This window comes from Littorina saxatilis, linkage group LG17 (genome assembly GCF_037325665.1).
Source record: "Littorina saxatilis isolate snail1 linkage group LG17, US_GU_Lsax_2.0, whole genome shotgun sequence".
NCBI classification, from domain to species: Eukaryota; Metazoa; Mollusca; class Gastropoda; order Littorinimorpha; family Littorinidae; genus Littorina; species Littorina saxatilis.
This window is the reverse complement of record NC_090261.1, coordinates 20,887,722-20,910,027: the sequence shown is the minus strand read 5'-3', so window position 1 is coordinate 20,910,027 and position 22,306 is coordinate 20,887,722. Positions and strand designations below refer to the sequence as shown.

The 22,306-nt window shown below is 44.3% G+C and overlaps 2 protein-coding genes across 2 annotated transcripts in view; both read right to left on the bottom strand.

The window, feature by feature from the left end:
• LOC138951676 (PHD finger protein 10-like) overlaps nucleotides 1–20,082 on the bottom strand; it is a 39,741-nt gene extending 19,659 nt beyond the window's left edge. Inside the window, exons 1-8 of the mRNA XM_070323232.1 lie at nucleotides 19,949–20,082; nucleotides 19,180–19,330; nucleotides 16,161–17,082; nucleotides 15,576–15,703; nucleotides 4,175–4,258; nucleotides 1,306–1,373; nucleotides 760–828; nucleotides 128–265 (exon numbers count right to left, since the gene is read on the bottom strand). Coding sequence (XP_070179333.1) covers nucleotides 128–265; nucleotides 760–828; nucleotides 1,306–1,373; nucleotides 4,175–4,258; nucleotides 15,576–15,703; nucleotides 16,161–17,082; nucleotides 19,180–19,330; nucleotides 19,949–20,020 — 1,632 coding nt within the window. The 5' untranslated portion in view covers nucleotides 20,021–20,082. The remainder of the gene's footprint in view (nucleotides 1–127; nucleotides 266–759; nucleotides 829–1,305; nucleotides 1,374–4,174; nucleotides 4,259–15,575; nucleotides 15,704–16,160; nucleotides 17,083–19,179; nucleotides 19,331–19,948) is intronic.
• On the bottom strand, nucleotides 11,689–13,518 carry LOC138952541 (uncharacterized). Its single transcript, XM_070324225.1, has 3 exons — nucleotides 13,256–13,518; nucleotides 12,448–12,834; nucleotides 11,689–12,212 (listed from the first exon to the last, which is right to left on the bottom strand). Exons 1-3 carry the CDS (start codon nucleotides 13,482–13,484, stop codon nucleotides 11,689–11,691), a joined length of 1,140 nt encoding a protein of 379 aa, XP_070180326.1. The 5' UTR covers nucleotides 13,485–13,518.
• Nucleotides 20,083–22,306: the final 2,224 nt, after the last annotated feature.

Genomic DNA, 22,306 nt, shown 5'->3' with positions numbered 1-22,306 from the left:
TGAAAACCTCTGTGAAGAAGTTGTAAAATAAGCTTTCCCCTAAATATGGCACTGGACCTTCAGCAAATATCTTCGCTGTGAGACACCTAATTCATAGCTTAAAAAAAAAAATGTACATATTACTTACGAATGTCTGGAGGTCAAAGTATGCACCCCTCTCCTCTTTGCGTTCTCGGAGAAAGTGACGATTGTAGTCCGCAGCTGACTTAGCAGCTTTCTTGATGTAGTCCACCATTTTACTTTTCTCCAGCTTTTCAAGTTGTGCCTGAAAATACAAGCATACCACAGTCAATACAAAATCCCAGAGCAGAGTGTGTTGGAGAAACGTCATCAATGGCCTATGCTCCGCCTGGAGCAAAGGGCCTAAGTTAGTAACAGTCAATAATCTGTGCATCACTGTATCAAAGCATTAAATGAACAATGTTACATGCATGTTCAACACATGTATGTGACACAAAGCAAAGAGTAAATCACGTCTCCTGGAAACAGTGAAAACTTGTATCAGAAACTTAAGTCTTAGACTGACAGACACTGAAAACGTAAAAACTGAAATGAACAGTGCACTAGGAAAGCAGAAAAAAGGCTTATGGAAACCCCCAAAGCACAGAAACTTAAGTCTTAGAGTAGACTGAAACAGAGTACATAAAAGCTCAAACTGAACTTCAACAACAGTACTGCAGGAAAGCAGTTTAAAAAGACTTCCAGAATCCCCAAAGCACTGCGTACAATGAAAGCGAGGCAGGGTAGAGTAGTTCTTACCACTTCATATTCCTTGTGTTTGTCACTGATCCTCTGTTTTTCTCTCTCATGGAGAACTGCGGCATATTCCTGCAAACACAAAATCACACTGAAAATAAAGTCAAAGTCAAAAATTATCGTATCTTTAAACAGAAACATTCGAGTCTGATGGACAGTTGGCGTCGGCAGTGAGTGTTACACCGACACTTCCTTTAAATCGCCGAAATTGTTCCTGTCATATTGCCAAACTTTTTTTTATGGCTGGGGAAGGTTAGGCCAGAGACTACCTTAAAATCCTGAAAATAGTAGAAACTTTTCATTGTGGCAAATTTACCAAAGAAACTAAATCCTAGCGAAAAAAAACAAGCTGTAATTTAATTTGTACAAAGTTCAATCATATTGACAGGAAATGACGATATAATACTGCACATGCAAGTGTCGATCTGTTGTTGCACTGCATATAATTGACATATATGAGCATTACTATTTCCTCTTGGTATGTTCACATGTGTTACAAACATTAACAGGATGCAAAGCAGTTTATGCAAAATAAAATTGAAAACTTACACGGTATTTGTCAGGGTAATCCTTCATCAGCAGATCATAAACTTCGTCACTTCGCAATGCAGTTAAACCTGAGAAGAAGAAAAATTTGAAGAATTGTAACTCATGGAATGAACTCAAAATGCAACAGAAAAACAGATTTGTAACCAAAAGGAAAACCAATTGGGAACAAATATCAATAATGATGATAGATTAAATAAAGAAGTGAAGGAAAAGTTACAAAGGAAGGGTAAACTAGCGAAGTAAAGAAAAGGTTTCACTTAAGAACTGAACTTTAACATAATGCATACATGTAGCAAACTATGCTTGACTTTCAGTTTATACTGTACAACCTTGTGAGTGCTTGCTGCTCTATTTTCTGTCTAAAACATGTTTTTTCTTGTCCAATTCTGTCAACATTATAACGACTGCTTGTAGGCCAAGATAAATGTGTGTGACATGAAAAAACATGAAACAAAAAGCTCACAATCACATCATCAACATACTTCAAAAAACATCAAAACAAGATATCCAGCCAAGCCTCCCCTCTGAACAACTCCCTTTCATCTTCTTGGATACCCTGCCACCACACAGCAACATACCCTCCGTTTTTACCTGTCTTTTTCTCCTCGCCCCTGCCGGCATCACAACACCTCTACCTGGCCGTTTAATTAGCCCCTATCTCAAGTTTCTCCGCCTCCCGTGACCCCGCCCAGCAGGGGAGGGGGACAATGGCTAATTACCCTCCTCCCCCTCTGCCCCCAGGGCAAAAGTCCCCCTTGTCAGTCAGTGAGGGGACTGGGGAGACAGGCCTGATGACAGGCTAAGTGTATCCAGTGCGACCTCCCTGTCACAGGAAGAGGGGCCATTGTGAGCGGCGCTGTCGCTTTTTCTCCCCGCTTCCTGCTGATTCCCGGGAATCAGTTTTTGTTGCCTGGAGGTGATCAAGATGATGAGCTCAGCATGGGGCCGGTAGTGTTACAAACAAGTCAACCCCATGTTTAGAGTCTCTCTTAGGCAGCACAACTCTGGTCTCCATTAGTGTACAAGTCTACCTCCTTTAGCAATACAGTAGAAACTCCTTTAAGCTTTTAAAGACTGACAAAATTCTTCAAAAAAGCAGGTGTTAACGGAGAGTCTTAAAACGGAGGCAAATTTAGTTTTATTTACAGAGCAGAATACATGAAAAAAGCAAGGTCTTTAAATGGGGTTTAGTGTTCTTTGCAGCGACAAGTACTGAGAAAGCTAGTCTCTCTCATACTGATTGAATAATTCATTGATTGATAGAATTACAAAGTGAAAGTTGTCTGTCGTCGGACTCAAAAATAAACCATGCCACTTCACATCTCATTCATGTCACTATTTGTCAGCTAGTTCTGTTATGCCTATGCAAATACTTCATGTTAACTTTTCCCTCTTTTGTTCTCTGATCCTGTTTGAAAGATTTCATAAGGTTTGCAGCCACAGAAGCCACTAAATGAACAAACAATATATAGGTACAGAAAAACAGAGTCGAGCAGAAAAGAGAAAAACATGAAAATATGTTCCAATAATTACATTTTCCATCATGATCCACGAGCCAAAAAAAAGAGCAGTTCAACCCAGTTTCAAAACCTAAAAACACTCAGCCCAAAATGAGTGCGCCCTTTTTCATTTCATCTTCAGTTTTCCCCAAACTTGTTTTCTCCGCAGCCTCTGAACAGGGCTACCCAGACTCTGAAAATGAAGAGATCCTGTCAGCACCTGCTGAGAGTAATGAGCTAAATATTTGTCTCTCTTCCCACCCCCTGCACTGCCCATTCTTTTTTTTGTTAGCGACAGGAGCCCACGTGGTCCGGTACGGCGCCAATCCTTAATCAATCAGCCTTGCGCACTGTCACCAATAAAAGGGGACGATGCCTTGTGAGAAGGCAACAATGACAGACAAGACTCAGGAAGTTTCCACTAAGTTTTGGTGTGATTTGACAAGAGAAGTTTCTTAACACTAAGGTCTTCCAAGATTCAAAGGTAGGCGTGATTTTTTTTTACTTACAATTGTTCACGGGATGAGGAGTATACATATCATTGACACCGGCTTTTTTCTCAAGAAAGACATTCTCACAGTACATAGTAAATAGAAGTTCAGAACTGCTGTAAAGAAAAAGATTTTTATTTGAATTATGCACCAAGTTCTACTCAATGTACATTTCCAGTTTCTTTAAAAAAAGACTGGTTTAATTTCATAATGTTAATCCAATGCCAATGTCTAAATTTGCTATTGCTGAAATTATAGAAAGTGCACCTCCTCCATTCCAAATGGGTATCTTGTTGTTGTTATTTTTTTCTCCTTGCATTTAAACACTTTTACTGAAAAGAGGACTGGGTGGCCGAGTGGTAACGCACTTGCGCTCGGAAGCGAGAGGTTGCAAGTTCGACCCTGGGTCATGGCGTTAGCAATTTTCTCCCCCCTTTCCTAACCTAGGTGGTGGGTTCAAGTGCTAGTCTTTCGGATGAGACGAAAAACCGAGGTCCCTTTGTGTACACTACATTGGGGTGTGCACGTTAAAGATCCCACGATTGACAAAAGGGTCTTTCCTGGCAAAATTGTGTAGGCATAGATAAAAAATGTCCACCAAAATACCCGTGTGACTTGGAATAATAGGCCGTGAAAAGTAGGATATGCGCCGAAATGGCTGCGATCTGCTGGTCGATGTGAATGCGTGATGTATTGTGTAAAAAATTCCATCTCACACGGCATAAATAGATCCCTGCGCCTTGAGTCCGAGTCTGGAGATACGCGTGCGATATAAGACTTCATATAACATATTAAAAAAAAATACTTGCCCAAATACTAAAAATCTATAGCAAACAAAATATAGACTAGGAGCAGCACAAACACACATTCCTGACTTACCCAGGTCACTCTGGGTTTCTGTAACAACACCTCTTTCTCTCAGAAAATCCTTTTCCAGTTTGTCGCATGTTCTTCTTGTCAGATCTGTCACAAAAAAAGAGCACCTTATCCAGTATGCTTAGATGAACAACACAGTGATTCAACCATACAGTAAAAAACAACAAAAACATTTGTTTAATTTGGCCATCCCTGATTAGTCAGTGTCATCTCGCCATCTGGTATAACCACACCATGTCATTTTGCAAGAACAATAAATGTATGTAATTAATACAATGTACCAATATTTCTGTAATCAGTTCACTGTTAAGGTTGGCATAAACAAACCCAAACTCTCACTGTTGTTACGTTTTATCTACAAGCATGATGCTGTGAAAAAATGTCTCTGAGTTTAACACAGAACCACAATTAATGAAAGTACAGAAGTAGAAATTCACCACAAAACAATGATTTATAAACAAAAGTTGAAACCTTATAAATTCAAATCAGCAAAACAAAACTGTACACATTTTAAAATACAGATGTTGCTTCTGGAGATATGCCATTGCCAAACAAAAAAGCTGACAACACAAAAATGGGGGAAAATAATGAAAAAAACAAATCATACACATGGCAAGATAAATGTCTTTAACTCCAAGTTTTGTCGAAAGCTTTTTGTTTACTTACAGTTTTAAGCATATACATATTAATTATAAACACATGTGTACTTTATTTTTAGATAAATATATGATGACCTAAATGAACTGACTCAGTACGCACTCAGTAAAAAGTTTGGGCTTGGACATTTCATATCCTAGCGAGCGACATTACATTCTCAGTGGAAACCTATCACCCACACAGGAACCAAGCAGGGATAGCACTGAGAGCCAATTATTGAAAACAAAACATCTCCAACAATGAAAAGAAATCATCAGGAGAACTTTTTGAAACGCCTATTTCACACTGTTCCTGTTGCAAATGTCAAGGAGCTAAAGCAGCATCAAGCTAAAGCCTTGTTTTTAAGTTTCTTTGCCTAAATATTTTCTTCCCTCTTAAAAAATCGAAAATTTTAAAAGTAAATTTTGATTTGATTAATATACTTACCCGACTCACAACTAGCATTAACCTCTGGTTTAAGTGCCGGGACGCTGAACTACGCTTCACCCCTTAAGGGGAAGTAACCCTAAAAAAGAACAGCCTAGAACCCGCAAACTGGGTCACAGATCCAGGCCATACCGTCACGTGACTGACCACGCGAGACCGCCGCCGCCATGTTGGAAATACCTCACTCGAACGAAGCGAAACGTTCATTTTTAGGGTACCATAAAGCGCGCGGGGTAGGCGGGAGGGTATAAACGATGTGAGTCGGGTAAGTATATTAATCAAATCAAAATTTACTTTTAAAATTTTCGATTAAATTACATATCTTATCCCGACTCACAACTAGCAGATTGCTAATGAAGGAGGTGGGTAAAAAAAAACTTACTCTACAAGTTGGAGAGAACCTGCCCTGCGGCTACCATAGCCGGAAGGGTACTGGTCCCATCCTGACGAGTACTTGCGATGTCCCGCAAGTAGAAATTTATAAACACGTCTTCGGATCTCCAGTAAGCGGAATCCAAGACTTCTGCAAGTCTGCCGGACTTGAGAACGGCAACCGAGGATGCCCAGGCTCTGGTTTCATGCGTCTTAGAAGACGACTGGGGAAGGACTGACTGCCCCCCCCCTTTTCCTTCTTGCTGCCAGATGTACGCTTGTTTGATCAAGGTAGACACCCATCTGGCCAAAGTGGCCCTAGACAGGTCTCTGCTCCGGGCCGTATTGATGGAAATGAACAGGAGCTTCTGATCTTTTGAACGAATAGGCGCCGTACGCGACAGATAGTTGCTGATTGCTCTGACGGGACAATTTACGATATCTGGGTCACCTGGTGCTAAAATTGTGGAAAGCGGAGGAATTTTGACCAAGGGGGAGAGCTGATCTGGCCTCTGATTTTTGGCTAGAAAATCCGGACGAAAACGAAGCACGACGGAACCGTTCCTCTCGAACGAAATGTCTTTAGCGAGACCGGATAAAGCATGTATCTCGCTGCTTCTCCTAGCGGTGGAAAGCAACGTAAGGAAAAGCGTTTTACGGGTAAGATTGTGGAGACTCGCTGCATGCAAAGGTTCGAAATCCCGTGACCTGAGAAACTCGAGAACCAGGAACAAATCCCAAGCTGGGACTGGTGACCTTGTCTTAGCAAAGTCCAAGGAAGCACCCCTGAGGACGCTTGCTATAACACCATCAAGAGAGATTATACGCCCCAACTGCCTAAGTGTTGAGGAAATCGCCGATCTCCTGACCCTCAGAGAGGCAGGAGACCGGCCCTGAGACGCCAACCAGGCCAAATGATTTGCCACCTGCATGGAACGGGGGGAAGTAGCGTTCACGCCATTATCCGCGCACCATTTGGACCAAGCTGCCCAATGTGAGGCATATACAGAGCTTGTGGACTGTCTGTGAGACTTTTGCACTAAGTCGAGAGTCCTATCCGATGCACCAGCGCGGCGCAGAGACGTCCTCACAGTCTCCAGCCGTGAAGGCGTAGGGACTGCGGATTGTCGTGCAGGACGCCCGTGCGCGGCTGAAGAAGTTCCCCTTTTCGAAGATTTAGCGGAATGGGTGGCCCCACTGCGAGACGGAGAAGGTCCGGGAACCAGTGCTGAGAGGGCCACCATGGAGCCACCAGAATGAGAGACGGACGTTCCATCTCCGCCTTCCTGAGCACCTTGCCGAGAAGCTTGACAGGAGGGAACGCATAAGCCACGAGTCCCGACCAGCATATCTCCAGCGCGTTCGTTTTCCAGGCTTCCGGATCCGGAAACGGAGAGACAAACACGGGAAGTCTTCTTGAGAATCTTGTGGCAAACAAGTCGACCAGTGGCTTGTCCACCTGAGCCCACAGACGGAGTAGGGCTTGGTGAGCTATCGTCCACTCCGTGTGGATGACGGTAGCCGACCGGCTGAGAGAGTCCGCCAGGACATTGAGAGACCCTGGCAGAAACTTGGCTGAAAGAATTATATGATGCTGCTGGCACCACACCAGAATTTGACAAGTCCTGAGAGACAACGAGTGGGAACGTGAGCCGCCCTGTCTGTTCACGTAAGCAGCTACTGTAGTGTTGTCCGTGTGTAACTTCACATGGTGCCCCGTCACAGTGGGAAGGAAACTCTGAAGTGCAAGGAATACAGCCTCCAGCTCTAGCATGTTTATGTGCAACAGAGACTGTGTCTCTGACCACACACCCGAGGCCGTCAGATGGGCTAAGTGAGCGCCCCATCCCACCATGGAGGCGTCTGTGAACATGTCCTGGTCCGGGGGAGGAAGGACAATGGGAACGCCGAGAAAGAGCTGATCCTGAAACCACTGCTCTGTGGTCTGCTTGATCCAGCCCTGAATGGGGACAGAGACGTCCCAACCCTGAGAAGCTGCTTCCCATACCGAGCCGAAGGCCGCCTGAAACGGCCTTTTGGATACTCTTCCCAGGGGAACGAGTGTAGCCATCGACTCCATCTGGCCTAAGGCAGAAGCCAGAACCCTGGCCGGGGCCCGTTCCTGACACCGCAGCGACGTTAGGAGAGACAGAAGCCTGTCGACTCTCCTGAGAGAAGGTCGGACCGTCCAGGCCACGGTGTCGAACGTCATACCTAGGTACGTAAACGTTTGTGACGGAGTCAACTCCGACTTGCCCTGATTGACACAGAAACCTAGGTCTGCCGACTGACTCAAGACAAACTGAGTGTGAAGACTGCAAGTCAGACGATCCTGGTTCAGAATTAGCCAATCGTCTAGATATGCACGGAAGCGAATGCCCCTCTGCCTGACAAGGGAGCACAGCTGACGAGTCACCATTGTGAAAATCCAGGGAGCCAGAGACAACCCGAAGGGAAGGGCTCTGAACTGGAAAATCTTCTCTGCCCACCTGAATCTGAGCCACTTCCGATCCGAGGGGTGGATCATGATATGAAAGTAGGCGTCCGTTAGGTCTATGGACGTTACCCAGTCTGACGGCCTGAGAGACTCCCTGACAGAGGTTGGAGTTTCCATAGTGAACCTTACCTTTCTGAGGTACCTGTTGAGAGGAGACAGATCGAGAACAGGCCTCCAACCCCCCGAGTTTTTGGGGACGACGAAAAGTCTTCCATAAAAACCCGGAGAGTTGAGGTCCAAAACCTCCTCTATAGCTTCTTTCAGAAGAAGAGAGGCAATTTCCGACTGAATTGTCGCCTTTGCCTCTGGTCTTGCTGGGAACCGGAACGCTGGTGCTACTCTGGTAAGAGGAGCTTTTCCTTCTTTCCAGAGTAGGCGGAACCCCGAACGCACTATCCCTACGATCCACTGACTGTCCACAAGTTGTAACCAGCAGGGAAGAGCCCGGGAGGGGCCACCCGCCACCAAAGGGGTGGGGGTTGTAGGGATGAGTGGTTCGGGGAGGCATCATTGGGGGTTGGGCTTTCGCCCACCCCCCCTGGAGTTCCCGAACGATGGCTTCTTCTTAGGATAAGGGGCACCTCTGCCCCTTCCCCTATAAGAAGACTGAGAGTGCTGCGTGTTGTGGCCGCGATTAGCTGCCGAGAACGAAGCCTTGGCCTGACCCTGCTGCTTTGCCTGTGGCTTAGTGAAGCCATGCTGTGCAAACCGAGCGATCGCCAAATCCTTGGCGTTCTGGGTCTGCTTGTCTAGAGCGTCAAGCGAGGGCTGCCCGAGCAGAGCTCCCTCTGTAAAAGGAGAAGACTTGAGAGCATCCAAAGTCGCTTTCTCCTGAATCTTTGAGCCCGCCAAAAAAGAGTCCCTGCGTGTAAACACGGCGTGGGAGTAAAGGCGAGCCGCCACAGCCATCTGTTCCGCATTGACCTTAGCTAATGTGGCCAGAAGTGTCGTAACGTCCTTCACACTTGCGTCATTCCGGAATTCAAAAGGATCCAGAGAAGACGCAATCGAACGAGATAAAGTCCGAAGGAGTGTCTCAGAAAGGGAGGCAAGTTCAAGAGAGTATCTGCCTGCCTCCTCCAAACCAATGAGAGAACCTTCCGTGTAGACACAAGGTCTGTCTTGACGGTAACCATCCTCCCTAAGAGTGGACAGCTCCGGTGTGACCGGAAGAGCTGCACTCGGCAGGGCAAAAGTGTTGATAAGGTTCTGAGGCCGACGGGTGAGTGAAAACCTGCGCGCAAGGGCAGGGACACTAGCATGCGGAAGTTGATCAGTGGCAAGCCAATTCTTGGCAGCTTCTGGCGCCTGACCATGAGCAGATAGGAGAGGGACAGTGCCAACCGGCAAGGAGCTCGACGTGCCTGGAACTCTTGCTAGAATTTTCGAGAGTTCATAAGCAACTAAAGGAGACTCAGAAAACTGAAAACCTTCAGCTGCTGTTGGTGCTGTGCGGAAGTCACCCACCGCTGAGGGTGGGGGTAAGACACGACCCGCAGATGAAACAACGCCGTCAGGAAAGTATTTGTAAGCGACCTGTGCTGCAACAGCTAAGGACGGCTTCAATCTTGGCGGTAACTGAAAGTCACCGTCATCCTCATTGAATGAGGTAGGATCGTCTCGCTCCGACTCCACTTCCGTATGTATAGACAAGTCTGCATGACTCACCGAGTCTTGAACATCATCAACCGGAAGCGAGGCTGACTGCAAACCGGAAGTAGAACTTCGGTGCAGAGCCTGCATGGAGCCAACTTCCTGCCCAGGAGGAAGTGGTGACGCGAATACACCGACGGGGGAAGTCAAAGACGGCCCGTGTGCACCTTGGTCACCAGATCGATGTAAAATCGATTGCATTCCCGCGTCAACACCCCATGAGCTCCGCTTCGTATGAGTCGTTTGCCCCAGGTATGTCGAACTTTCACTCCCTGACCTATGAGGCGGGGGAGCTACTAGTTGCGGTCTATGCGGAACGCTTTCGCCAAAGAGCCTGGCTACCGGCGAACCCAACGTACCTGAGGAGAGAGCCTGCTGCGCAGGAGCAACAGTGTCCCGAGGGACCATCTCTCCGAAGCTGGCGTGCGCCAGTTCTTCCGCCCGCAAATCCGCTGACGTGACTGTGGCCGAAGGAGGCAACCGGATGCGGGAAAGTGAAGAAACATCGCCCACACCCTTAGGCAGCGAACGCAACTCCTCTCGCGTAGCCTGTAAGTCAGTGGCAAGTTGCTGCTGTTGAGAAAACATGGTATGCATTTGCGAGGAGAAAGAGGAGAGAAGGGAAGAGAAATCTTGCTTATCACTTTTCTTAGACTTGGCTGAACGAGCCCTACTCCTGCTTTTAGATTCTTTCAGAACGGGTAAGGTAGGGCTTGCTGGGTTATCAATATCAACCGAAAGCGAAGCATTAGAAACCGGGTCTACGATAGTAACCGTTGTACCTTTGGGTTTATCTTTTGCCTGACTGCTAGCGGGGGAAGAATCAGCAACTAACTGTCGAGTATTATGCTTTTTCTTCTCTTTGTCCGACATGTTGGAAACAACTCACAGAGAGTAGAACAACAACAAAGTTGACGGACACAAGGCAAAAATACAAGTAAAACAAACAAAGAACGATCTCACCAATACAGCCGTAGAAGCAGAGACCGTGAAGAAGAACCGGGGTGAAGATAAACTGCCAACCAGGCAGCAGGCTGAACGCCAAAATGCGTAGCTCGAGAGAACAACGTCCTATCGCTAGAACCGCTGAGGAGAGAGTGAGGTATTTCCAACATGGCGGCGGCGGTCTCGCGTGGTCAGTCACGTGACGGTATGGCCTGGATCTGTGACCCAGTTCGCGGGTTCTAGGCTGTTCTTTTTTAGGGTTACTTCCCCTTAAGGGGTGAAGCGTAGTTCAGCGTCCCAGCACTTAAGGCAAGGTAACAAGAAGATTTTTTGCAAAAATCGTTCACTTTCATTTCTCACTCACAATTAGAAATATAGTTAGATTTCAATGAAACTTGGGCATAGTAACTTATATTTATTCTACTTTCAGGAAAGAAAGACCATTACCTCTTAAAATAAGTTAAAGGGGTACACTTTTGGCTTTTTATGGGGTATGCGCAACGACAAAATGCAAAAACGTTATTTCAGGGATGTCGCTCTTTAAAACAAACTAAGGCACTTAGAGTGCCAACATTTTGCATATATTCAAAGCAATAGTATGTCTATAAAATGACGAAAATTTTTTGCGATATCGATAATATATCTTATGAAATTAAAAAAAATATTTTATGACAAAATTTCAATTTTTGATTTTTTTTTTTAAATAATGGGAGACCTTAGTTTTTTCGTCATTTTGAAGAACACACTATCAGAAATGTCTGCAGAAAATTTCAAGTCATTTGGATAATAAATGACTGAAATATCCTGACATCCGTGACGCAAACACGTAAAATTCAATTTTTGAGAAAATTGACTTTGAAAATGTACAATGTCTTCAGTGTTGATTTTATTACATTTTATTTAAAAAAACACGCATGTTTTCTGTCATCTTGGAGTATAATAGAAATTAAAACACTGACCTGGACTGCTAGTGAGCACCTCCATCATAAAATTGATGATGTCCTTGCTCATTGCGGTGAGCCACCACTCTTCGCGACTGACGCTCGGCAGGGTCAAGTGCTGCCCCCGCACCCCTGATCCTCTGCCGGTCAAGCTCCTGGAAGCACTTGATGGTATAGAATCCTTGCGGCATTCCGAGTTTAGTGAAGATACTCAGGCGCCCCAGCTCCCCGTCATTGTAGGCCACTGTAGCATCAGCAACAGCTATGGCGAGGCGCGGCCGACCGACAAAAACAGTCTTGGGACACCGCTCCCAGATGATGTTGTGAAAGGACTCGTTAGTGTTCTGAGTACCTCCGTGAGCACACTTCTGGAGAAGCACATCATCAGACAGCCTTTGAAACACAGGTTTGATGGCTTCACACGCAAACTGTGGCAGGGCATTCCTGTTTGGGTCCTCTGGCGGGTTCTTCTTGGAAGGGCACCAGGCTCCACAGTTGTCGTGGATCTTGTTGCGGTGCTCCCAGATCGCCCAAATGGCCTTCTTCATTCCTTTGACATTACCTGAATTGTTCCTGATAGCAGCACCATAGTGGCCTTGAATTGCTAGAATGGCTTTCTTTGTCAGCCCTCCCTTCCCTCCTATCCCTGTCACCGTTTTCCCGTTTTTTGGAAATTGTCTTTTTCAGTTCCGTCACTTTGCTTGTAAGCTGTCGACCCATACGCTTCTGTACATGGCCACAACACTCCAGCTTTTTAATCTCAAGATTTGGATAGATATTCCTACTACTGACAGAAGCATAGGCTTTGCTGTCACTGTCACCGAGAAACGAGACATATTTGAGCTGGTGTTGGTCGACGCTCCGCTGAAAAGCAGTGAGAGCGCCAGCAGCCTCCATGCCGCCAGCCGGGCCATCATGATTTTTGTCGCACTCTCCTTTTGGAATATGATCATGATCTCTCCACTCAATGAATTCCTCGGGTGTCTTCTTTTTCTTGTTCTTTGCACAAGAATCACAATAAGATGACATAGTGACAGTATCAATCACCTTCGAGTTCTGCTTGTCTGCCGACAGCAAGGTGAAGACGCCGTTCTTGGACTGGAAGCCCCTCCTCTGCCACGTACCGTCACATGAGACAGTTACCTGGTCTCCCTTGGCCGCCTTGAGGTCAGCTGTAAAAGATGGGAAAAGAATTTAGTATCATTTATGACTATTTCAATGGAGCTGTCAAAATACCATAATATAATCAACTGGTAAAAAAACAAAAACAAAACATATCGCATGTTCTTCACAATGATTCATGTACAGTTAGTATAAGATATACTAACGTTATCCTTTATACTATGTGTGTAATGTATTATTACAGCAGCATGAAGTTGATCTTTGTACTTGCATAATATTATATAAGTAACAAGAGAGACTGCGCGACAGTCCACAAGCTGCTGCAGCGTAAAGCTCACTTCCTCAGTGAAGCTAGCCACTGTCACGGTCCACCCTCCATTACCTAACTTCCATTACTACTTTACAAAGACAACAATAATGCATTACAGACATTTACAAAGTATAGAAAGAATATGTGCTTCATTCTCTTACCTGCAGCTTTTTTAGTACTTTCTTCAGCAGTTCTTTCAGTCGCCTGTAGGATGGCCTTCTTGTGATGTACCCAGCTTGTCTTGTACATTGAAGCAGGCATGTTCATATTGCCAAGAAAACGTGTACCTTGTTGTTGATTTCTGCCAATTGCAAACATTGCCACGGCAAACCGTCTGTTCACTTCATATGTCTTTGTCAACTTAGCAGAAGTCCAAAAGCTCTGCTTCATCTGGCATTGACATGTGAATTCGAATTTCGATGCAAGGGAACTACGACTCTCTGACACATGAGACAGCCTCTTGTTTTCACCCATAGGCCGTTTACAAGTTGGACAGAGAAGTTTTGATACAAATTCAATCAGGAGGCTCACATCGATGAAACGAAACCCAGAAAGTCCATCTTCCTGATCAAATTCCATGTCGAGATGAGAGCCTAGTTTCGATTCCGATGAAGTGGCTTGTTTTGATTTCGACGAGCGAGTGGGTGCTTCAGCCGGTGGCGGTGTGTTCTGTGCTCGCTGTGCCTGTGGCCTACTATTTCTTCTTGTGTACATATTATCCTGTCCTTTGCGTGATTTTCGCCTATCAGCTCTCCTAGACGATGGTTTTCCCATGATGGATAGATTCAAAGAGTCTAAAACAGATCAGACTGGAACTACGAAGTGAAAAATCGACACGTTTTTGCGTGTACTGTAAACTTAGCGACCGGGTGACGCCATGACGCAAGCGTGGTCTTGCCGATGGAGGTTATGAAAGGAGCGCGCTGATTGGTTGGCTGCTGAGGTCAAAGAGCTCAAATGCTCTTTCTCTCACTGAAGGTTCAGCCAATGAAAATGCTTCTTTTATCCCTCCAATGCGATTGTGCAAATCACCGTCCTGTTTCGTCTGCTTTTTAAATTTCTGCGATCCGACTTCTACCAGCTGAGTTATGCAAAATCAAAGTTGCACCTAAGTTGCACCAAGTTCATGAAGGAAAACAAACGTAATATTTTGACATACACACATTAGAAAACATCAACAAAGGTAATAAAATCGTGTTTTGTTTGGGAAAATTTTTTACAGAAGTGTTCTTGATTACTGAATGAAGGCAAAACGAAAGTAAACCCAAATCACAACTTTGAACGATTTTAGTCGAAAATCTTCTTGTTACCTTGCCTTAAACCAGAGGTTAATGCTAGTTGTGAGTCGGGATAAGATATGTAATTTAATCAAATTCACATGGTTGTAACAGTACAGACACGTGGATGTGTTTCTTTTTTCTTTCCCAATGCATGTTTAAATCATAAGTAAAACTGTTCCAAAGACGAATCATAACCATTACTTCTACACTTCAGGGGGTTTCTTGTTGTCTTTGTGTGTGAATATATTTGCAGTGATACAACAGACAGGTACTCATTCTAAATGTAGGCTAGATTTTCTGTGATGCTTTCTTTATTTGGTGTTTAACGTCGTTTTCAACCGTTCAAGGTTATATCGCGACGGGGAAAGGGGGGAGATGGGATAGAGCCACTTGTTAATTGTTTCTTGTTCACAAAAGCACTAATCAAAAAATTGCTCCAGGGGCTTGCAACGTAGTACAATATATGACCTTACTGGGAGAATGCAAGTTTCCAGTACAAAGGACTTAACATTTCTTACATACTGCTTGACTAAAATCTTTACAAACATTGACTATATTCTATACAAGAAACACTTAACAAGGTTAAAAGGAGAAACAGAATCCGTTAGTCACCTCTTACGACATGCTGGGGAGCATTGGGTAAATTCTTCCCCCTAACCCGCGGGGGGATTTTCTGTGATACTTTGGTGTAACTTTTAGTTTTAAATTTCAAATAACCTCACGGTTAGCCATACCCATTTGGATTAAACAAAACAATTCTTCCAAAAATGTGTAACTAATGAGGCTAAGCCATCAGTTTATCATGTGATCTAAAGCTGAACAAAGGAGAGCCTGAAGAACAAGCTATAGATAGATCCATGAGATCCATGAAATCTAACCCTTCGTGTACACTACATTGGGGTGTGCACGTTAAAGATCCCACGATTGACAAAAAGGGTCTTTCCTGGCAAAATTGTATAGGCATAGATAAAAAATGTCCACCAAAATACCCGTGTGACTTGGAATAATAGGCCGTGAAAAGTAGGATATGCGCCGAAATGGCTGCGATCTGCTGGTCGATGTGAATGCGTGATGTATTGTGTGAAAAATTCCATCTCACATGGCATAAATAGATCCCTGCGCCTTGAGTCCGAGTCTGGAGATACGCGCGCGATATAAGACTTCATATAATAATCATCGGTAATGTCAACATCTGACGTACCTGGGTATTTGCGCTTGAAAGAAAGGACGCCCAGGTATTCACTGACTTGTTCCTGCAACAGGCACCATTCTCCCCCGTCCTGCGGCCACTGGTACTCAAAGACACGCTCTGCCGTGAACGGTTGAAGGCTGCAAAATTACAAGCTGATCAGAATACATCAAGCACAAACTCTTCCAAAAATCTAACCCTTGTGACACACAAATTTGTTCACAAATTACATAGGTATTATGCAAACACACATAAATATTACATGTACTTGAAAATAAAAATATAAATATAAATCAAACAAGAAAAATGGTGCAATTTAGAAGTTATGAGTGTCCCAAGAATAAATTTAAAGGCAGCTGAAGCCTTGAAGGAGACAAGAATTAATTCTGTATTCTCAGCACCTACAATATTTTTGGTACATAGTCGGAGTGGAATTTTAATAAGGCAGCTTGGAAATAGTCACACACAAAATGTGCAAACACAAGTAACTAACACCCAGTCAAACGACATAAGTTTCCTTTTAAAATTAAACATGTCTTTTGTCAACTGTCAACACTTTCCATTTAGTAACACTAACACTAGTAACAGTACACTTACCAATCATCCTGATCAAGTTTTGAGTCCTGAATGTCAGTAATACTATTGCGTCTAACGCGCTTGCGACGCGATGGTCTACCAGTACCAGTACCAGCCACAGAGTTGGATTGCGAGTTCTCGTCGATGAAGCTTATGTTGGAGCTCTCTTCCTCCCCTCCCAGCCCTGTGGCGGGCATGCTGCTGTTAGCGTTTTCTCCAAACGGAATGGAGCTGGGCCGCTTCAGCTCTATGGAGCTCTGCAGCGACTCCTCTTGCTCACTCATCACCGAGTCCATGTTGTACATCTGTCTGGAATCTTCCGACATCTCTGTCACTGATCTCATGGTGTCTTGGTTTTCGCGCTGATTACAAATTTCCCGAAATGGAGTCTCATTTTTATCTTCTTCTCCACTGTCTTCCGTTTCCATGGGCTCTGGTTGAGACAGTGAGTCACTGTTTAAGAAGGCGGCTGGCTGGTTCTGAATGGCACTACCGCTTTCTCTCAGTGTTTCACCCGCAATGGGTTTAGCCTGAGCATCACCTGCAGAGGAAATGTGGTTTGCTTTGGAGCGCTTTCTACCATCCTTAATCTCTCCCGTCACTTCATCCAGAACTAACTCGGGCTGACCGGGTGAAGAGCAGGACCCAGAGCCATCACCCCCACTGTCTAGACTCATGCTCTGGGTATCCAGATTGTCCTTGAGGTATTGCGGCAAGGCAGAAGCAACATTTAAACTCTGAACGACAGGGTTCTGGAAAGCCGAAGGAAGAGGGTTTTCCTCCAGCACTGCTGGAGAATTTGTGGAACGTATGGAGGAGTTGTCACTTTCAGCGTACTCTGCCGCAAGTAAGGAGAGGGCTGAGAAGGAGCTGCCAGGGGGAGGAACTTTGGTCCCTGAATCATCCTCCCCTGCTGCTACTGTTGATGCCCCTGTTTTACTGCCTGATAGAACAGAAATACAAAGGTGAAGAAGTGAAAACTCAATTCAGAAACTCAGTCTCACCGTCACAGAATTAGTATGGTACTCGTGAACAAAACATTTGAAAGAAAATCAAATTTTATAACAATTCAGAAAATATGAACTATGATTGAAAAAAAAAAGATGTTTCCATGAAGAACTATAGGAATAATTTGTGCTCACTCACAAAATAGTGAAGTTTCAATTTTACAACTTTTAATAGTAAACCATGTACGAACCAAAGTCATTTTTGTGTGTGGAGAGATTCTTTTTTCTAATCCAAAGGAAAAAATTTAACTACCTGAATTTAAACTAAACTAAAAAAGCAAAAATTAAATAGCAATATGAAATTGATACTGATAGAAAGCTTCAATTAGACTTTGTTAAAAAAAAGAAATGACCCTACAGAAGCTGCAATCGTTTTGAGTAAACAGGATGAAGAATTCGGATAACAACATGGAATTACATCTGGGACGTCGTTAGGCGTCGGACATAGACCGATTAAAAGGCTCAAATGTCCGATTCATAGCCGCATGGCAGTCAGATGTCCTATCGTTTTGAACTGAGCGCTGTCATTGTCCGATAAGAACTCCATTCCTACTGACAGCGTGATATTCGATATTTTCCATTTAAGATACACATTTTCTAAAAGCGACCGAGCACTCTCGCGTACAGGTGCACTGAAGTTGTGTAGTGCTGATCTTGCGTTTTCGTGAATTCTGAACCGTTTGCGATATGAGCCGTTTGGGTACACCCGTCCGCAGCACACTAAAGTTAGGAGTACGGGAGACAATTCCAACTGACTATAAGTCTTGCGTCTGCTTTTGGTTTCAGTTTGGGACATTTTGACGAAGCGCATTGAATTATGCCACCAAAATAAAACTAAGGCCTGCCAAAAATAAACAAAAGCTGAAGACCTTTGGCTTTCTAACAGCATCCTGTGCTACGTTTGGGTCAAAAACAGGTCAAAACGCGGCGAGTGTCATTCTTGAAAATGACAGTGCCAATCAATCAATCAATGAGTCTTATATCGCGCATATTCCGTGGGTACAGTTCTAGGCGCTCTGCAGTGATGCCGTGTGAGATGAAATTTTATACGGCCAGTAGATTGCAGCCATTTCGGCGCATATTTACCTTTCACGGCCTATTATTCCAAGTCACACGGGTATAGGTAGACAATTATTAACTGTGCCTAAGTAATTTTGCCAGGAAAGACCCTTTTGTCAATCGTGGGATCTTTAACGTGCACACCCAATGTAGTGTACACGGGGGGAGGTTCGGACACCGAAGAGAGTCTGCACACAAAGTTGACTCTGTGAAATAAATTTCCGCCGAACCTGGGATCGAACTCACGCTGACAGCGGCCAACTGAATACAAATCCAGCGCGCTACCAACTGAGCTATATCCCCGCCAATGACAGTGTCGCCGTTAAAACTGACACAACCACAGAAAGAGAAGTTTTGTCTTTTGTACAGGACATGGTCATGGTGTCGGCACAGCAGGAAATTCACAGAAACAGTCTTTTAACTATTCATGGCTGACCCTTTTTGGTTGGTTAGACCTTGACAGCAAAGAGACCATACTGTTTTGTCGAATCTGTGTTGAAAGTGAAACGGACTTTTTTGTTTTCTCAGTAGTTCATTTTTTGGTCAAACCATGCAGTTTGTGAGACAATCAAAAAAAGAGTGCTGAAGGTTTTGGTTGCTTTTTAGATGTTTGTTTCTTTTTGTGTGTGTCCTATTTGGAACTAAATTAATAAAACAATGTATGCAAACATTTTCGGTGTATGTGTGTGCGTTAAAGCATGTGTGTGTGCACATGATTTTGGAACCATTCCATGGACAGTGTTTAACTGTTTTGCACAAAATTATGATGTCCTATTGACATTTCTGAAAGCGGTCAAATGTCCTAATGATTCTGAAGAGCTCAGGACATTTGTCCTATAGGTGTGAATTTGTAACAACATCCCTGTTACATACAGGAATTTTCTCACTCACTTCCTATTCAAAATGTGTAAAATTTGTAAAAATGTAACACTAACAGTAACACTAACAGAAACAGAACTCTGTTGAATCAATACCTTCTAGCCGGTTAATGTCAGTTTCACGAGAAGGTGGTGTGACACCATCATTTGTGGTGTCTAGACCCATTCTGGTTTCTTCATCGATGTTATACACTGACTCAGGTACCCTCACATGTGCATGGCTGTGAGGCTGACTGGCTGCACCCATCTGCCAAAAATGCATCACACACACACACACAATCAAAAATCAGACATCTTATTATGTAAACAACTACTGTACCACAAAAATCCATAATTTACACAGTGTAGACTTCATCATAAGGGAGTTACTGAAATAACTACATGCTGAAATAACTAAATATTTACTGAGCGCAAGTAGACTAATGATTCTGGCTGCGCCTGACAAACGCCACACGTCTAACTCTAATGCTAGCGTGGTTATGTCCCTTCAAGTTCAATCACTGTCACACTCAATCGGTTAAATTTTGAAAACACCTCTCCTCACAAAAGAAAAAGAAAATCATTGTAGTTTTTAATTTTACCAGGAAAATTGCAAATTCACTCTGATAGATTAGTTTGCTCTGCTCATTCATCTTAAAGTATACTGCCATTACTAAAATACTCTTCACCCTAGTCACACCAGCAGTAGCACTAACAGTCGCAAGGCTCTTTCACTTCAGTATTTCACTATTTGTTATGTTTCTTCAGTCGGTACCAATTACCATAAGAAAAAACCCAATTTCTGGCCTCGGGAACACAAATCGTGCGTAAAGATAATTTTCCTTAAGATGAACTAAACATTTTCATGAATTAAACGACGGATTACCTGACTCTCAGCTGCAGACATAACTCCATTTGGTGTTTTCTCGAACTCGACGCTTTGTTCTGGGGACGCCATTTTGCTTGCGAGCTGACTGAAGATGATTTCTAACACTAGAGAGTGAGCTACCCAGATTGCATCCACGATAGCGCAGTGAATAACTCTTATTGCACCCACTGTGGCTTGGTTGCCGCTCCAGGGCCGGACTACCGGGGGGGTTATGGGGGTTGCGCAACCCCCCCCCCCCCCTAGCCTAAACATGTACCTTACTTATTTAATTTTTTTTTATTATTGCTTATTTTATGCCGTTTCATGCAAGGAGCGACCATTTTCTTATCTCAGAATATGACCTACCCGTCAGCTTCAGGGGGCTTCGCCCCCTGACCCCCACAACGAGGGGGGTGGGGGGGTGGGTTCTAGGGTTTCCGGACCCCCCCCCAGCCAAAAAATAAAAATATTGAATGAGGTATGCATTTCTTTATTTTACATTGAGTTTCAATTTTTGGGGTATTAATCAGTGACAAAATCTGCTGCCTGAAACTGGTAATGATCATCCTCAGAATGCACCAGATTGCACCATTTTGCATCCTTTTTTTCAAAATTTTCCGGGGGGGCATGCCCCCGGACCCCCCTAGCAAGCTAGGCGCTTCGCGCCGTCGGCTCGGCGCTTTGCGCCTTCACACCCATATCTTCACAATATACTTTTGAAAAAAACCAGTCATAAAATGAACTGATCCGCCCCTGCCGCCAGGGGGGACATCCCCCTGGGCCACCACTGGCAACCCCCCCCTCCTCTTCGCCTAGTCCGGCCCTGCGCTCCGTAGAGTTCTAATAATTCAATCACACCAACATTGTTGTATATTTCAGTTTTTATTTGAAAAATATTCTGACTAATGCCACAAGATGTTCCTGTTCTCAGCCCGGACTAACATTTCGTTTATACCTGTCTAGTCTGAGTAGCAGCCTAAACTGAACAAAAACAAAAACAAACTGAAACACAAATTGAAACAAAACTGGGGTCAACAAAACGGCCGGAAAATTAGATCTTTTGATGTTTTTACTTCCGCTATTTGGACTGACATTCAAAGACCCTTTCGGCTCCTACCATGCATTATCTACTAGTTGACCCTAACACTGCGGCAATGCCGGACTGTAGACTATACACCGGGGGGGGGGGGGGGGTGTTCCTGGGTTCCGGACCCCCCCCCCCCCCCCTGGCCACCCGATGTACCTCTCAGAGAAAAAAAAAGTGGACTTTTTAAGCTCTTCCCCCAACTCCCTCAGTTTATTTGGTCTTCTAAAACTATTTCAAATTATGAACAACATCAAGTCGACAACGGCCTGCCCTCCCCGTTATAAGTCCATCATCATAGTAATATTCAAAGTAAAGAGTCCTGTCAGACTTATTTACTAGGCATATATGTCTTTGGGATTATTCCACTGAACCACTATGGTAAATGAATATATGAAGTATTTTGTTACTGTTGAGAATGTGTAATTTTGATTCCCAGTTGCAAGGAAAGACCAAAAAATGACCTCACAAATGCAAAATTTTCTCGGCTTCTGGGAGGCTTTGCCCCCCCAGACCCCCCAGCCGGCGGGGCGTTCGTTGCCCCTGCACCCAAACGGGGCATGGGCGGCTCCTGGACCCCTGCCTTCAGTTGGACCCCTCCCCCCCCCCCCCCCCCCCTCAAACGAAATTGGTCCGGCCCTGGACCACATGGTTACCTCTCTAAAAAGTTGGGCATGGACACGATGGTTCACTGACCGTGTACGGTCTAATGGAGCGTTCACATTAATCAGTTTTATTTACACAGGCACTGAAGCATAAACGTAGATTCCCGTCCTATTCAGGGCCAATCCCCTCCTCCAGTCCCAGCCTTTTCTCCCTGACCGACAAACAAATCGAGTGGATGATTGATGTCATGCATTTTATTTGCATACCGTCTGCTTTGCCTGATGCTAATTCATTGTTTTGGGTGTGCAGATATCTGACAGGTTTGTTTACGTATGGCTGTATCATCGGTTTCAGTATTAGACGCATACTGAGGGCGCGGAATTCCGCGTCTGCCCCCGTGTTTTCAAAATGACACTGATGTTGATCCAAATGATTATAGTCTATTAATTTGCGATACATTAAAAAGGGGGTTTAGAACACTTTTTTTCCTGGCCATCTTTGCGTCAACTGCGACTATGTCTCAGAATGATACCACTTCATTTATACTCAATCAATCAATCAATCAATCAATCAATCAATCAATCAATCAATCAATCAATCAATCAATCAATCAATCAATATGAGGCTTACATCGCGCGTATTCCGTGGGTACAGTTCTAAGCGCAGGGATTTTTTTTTTCTTTTTT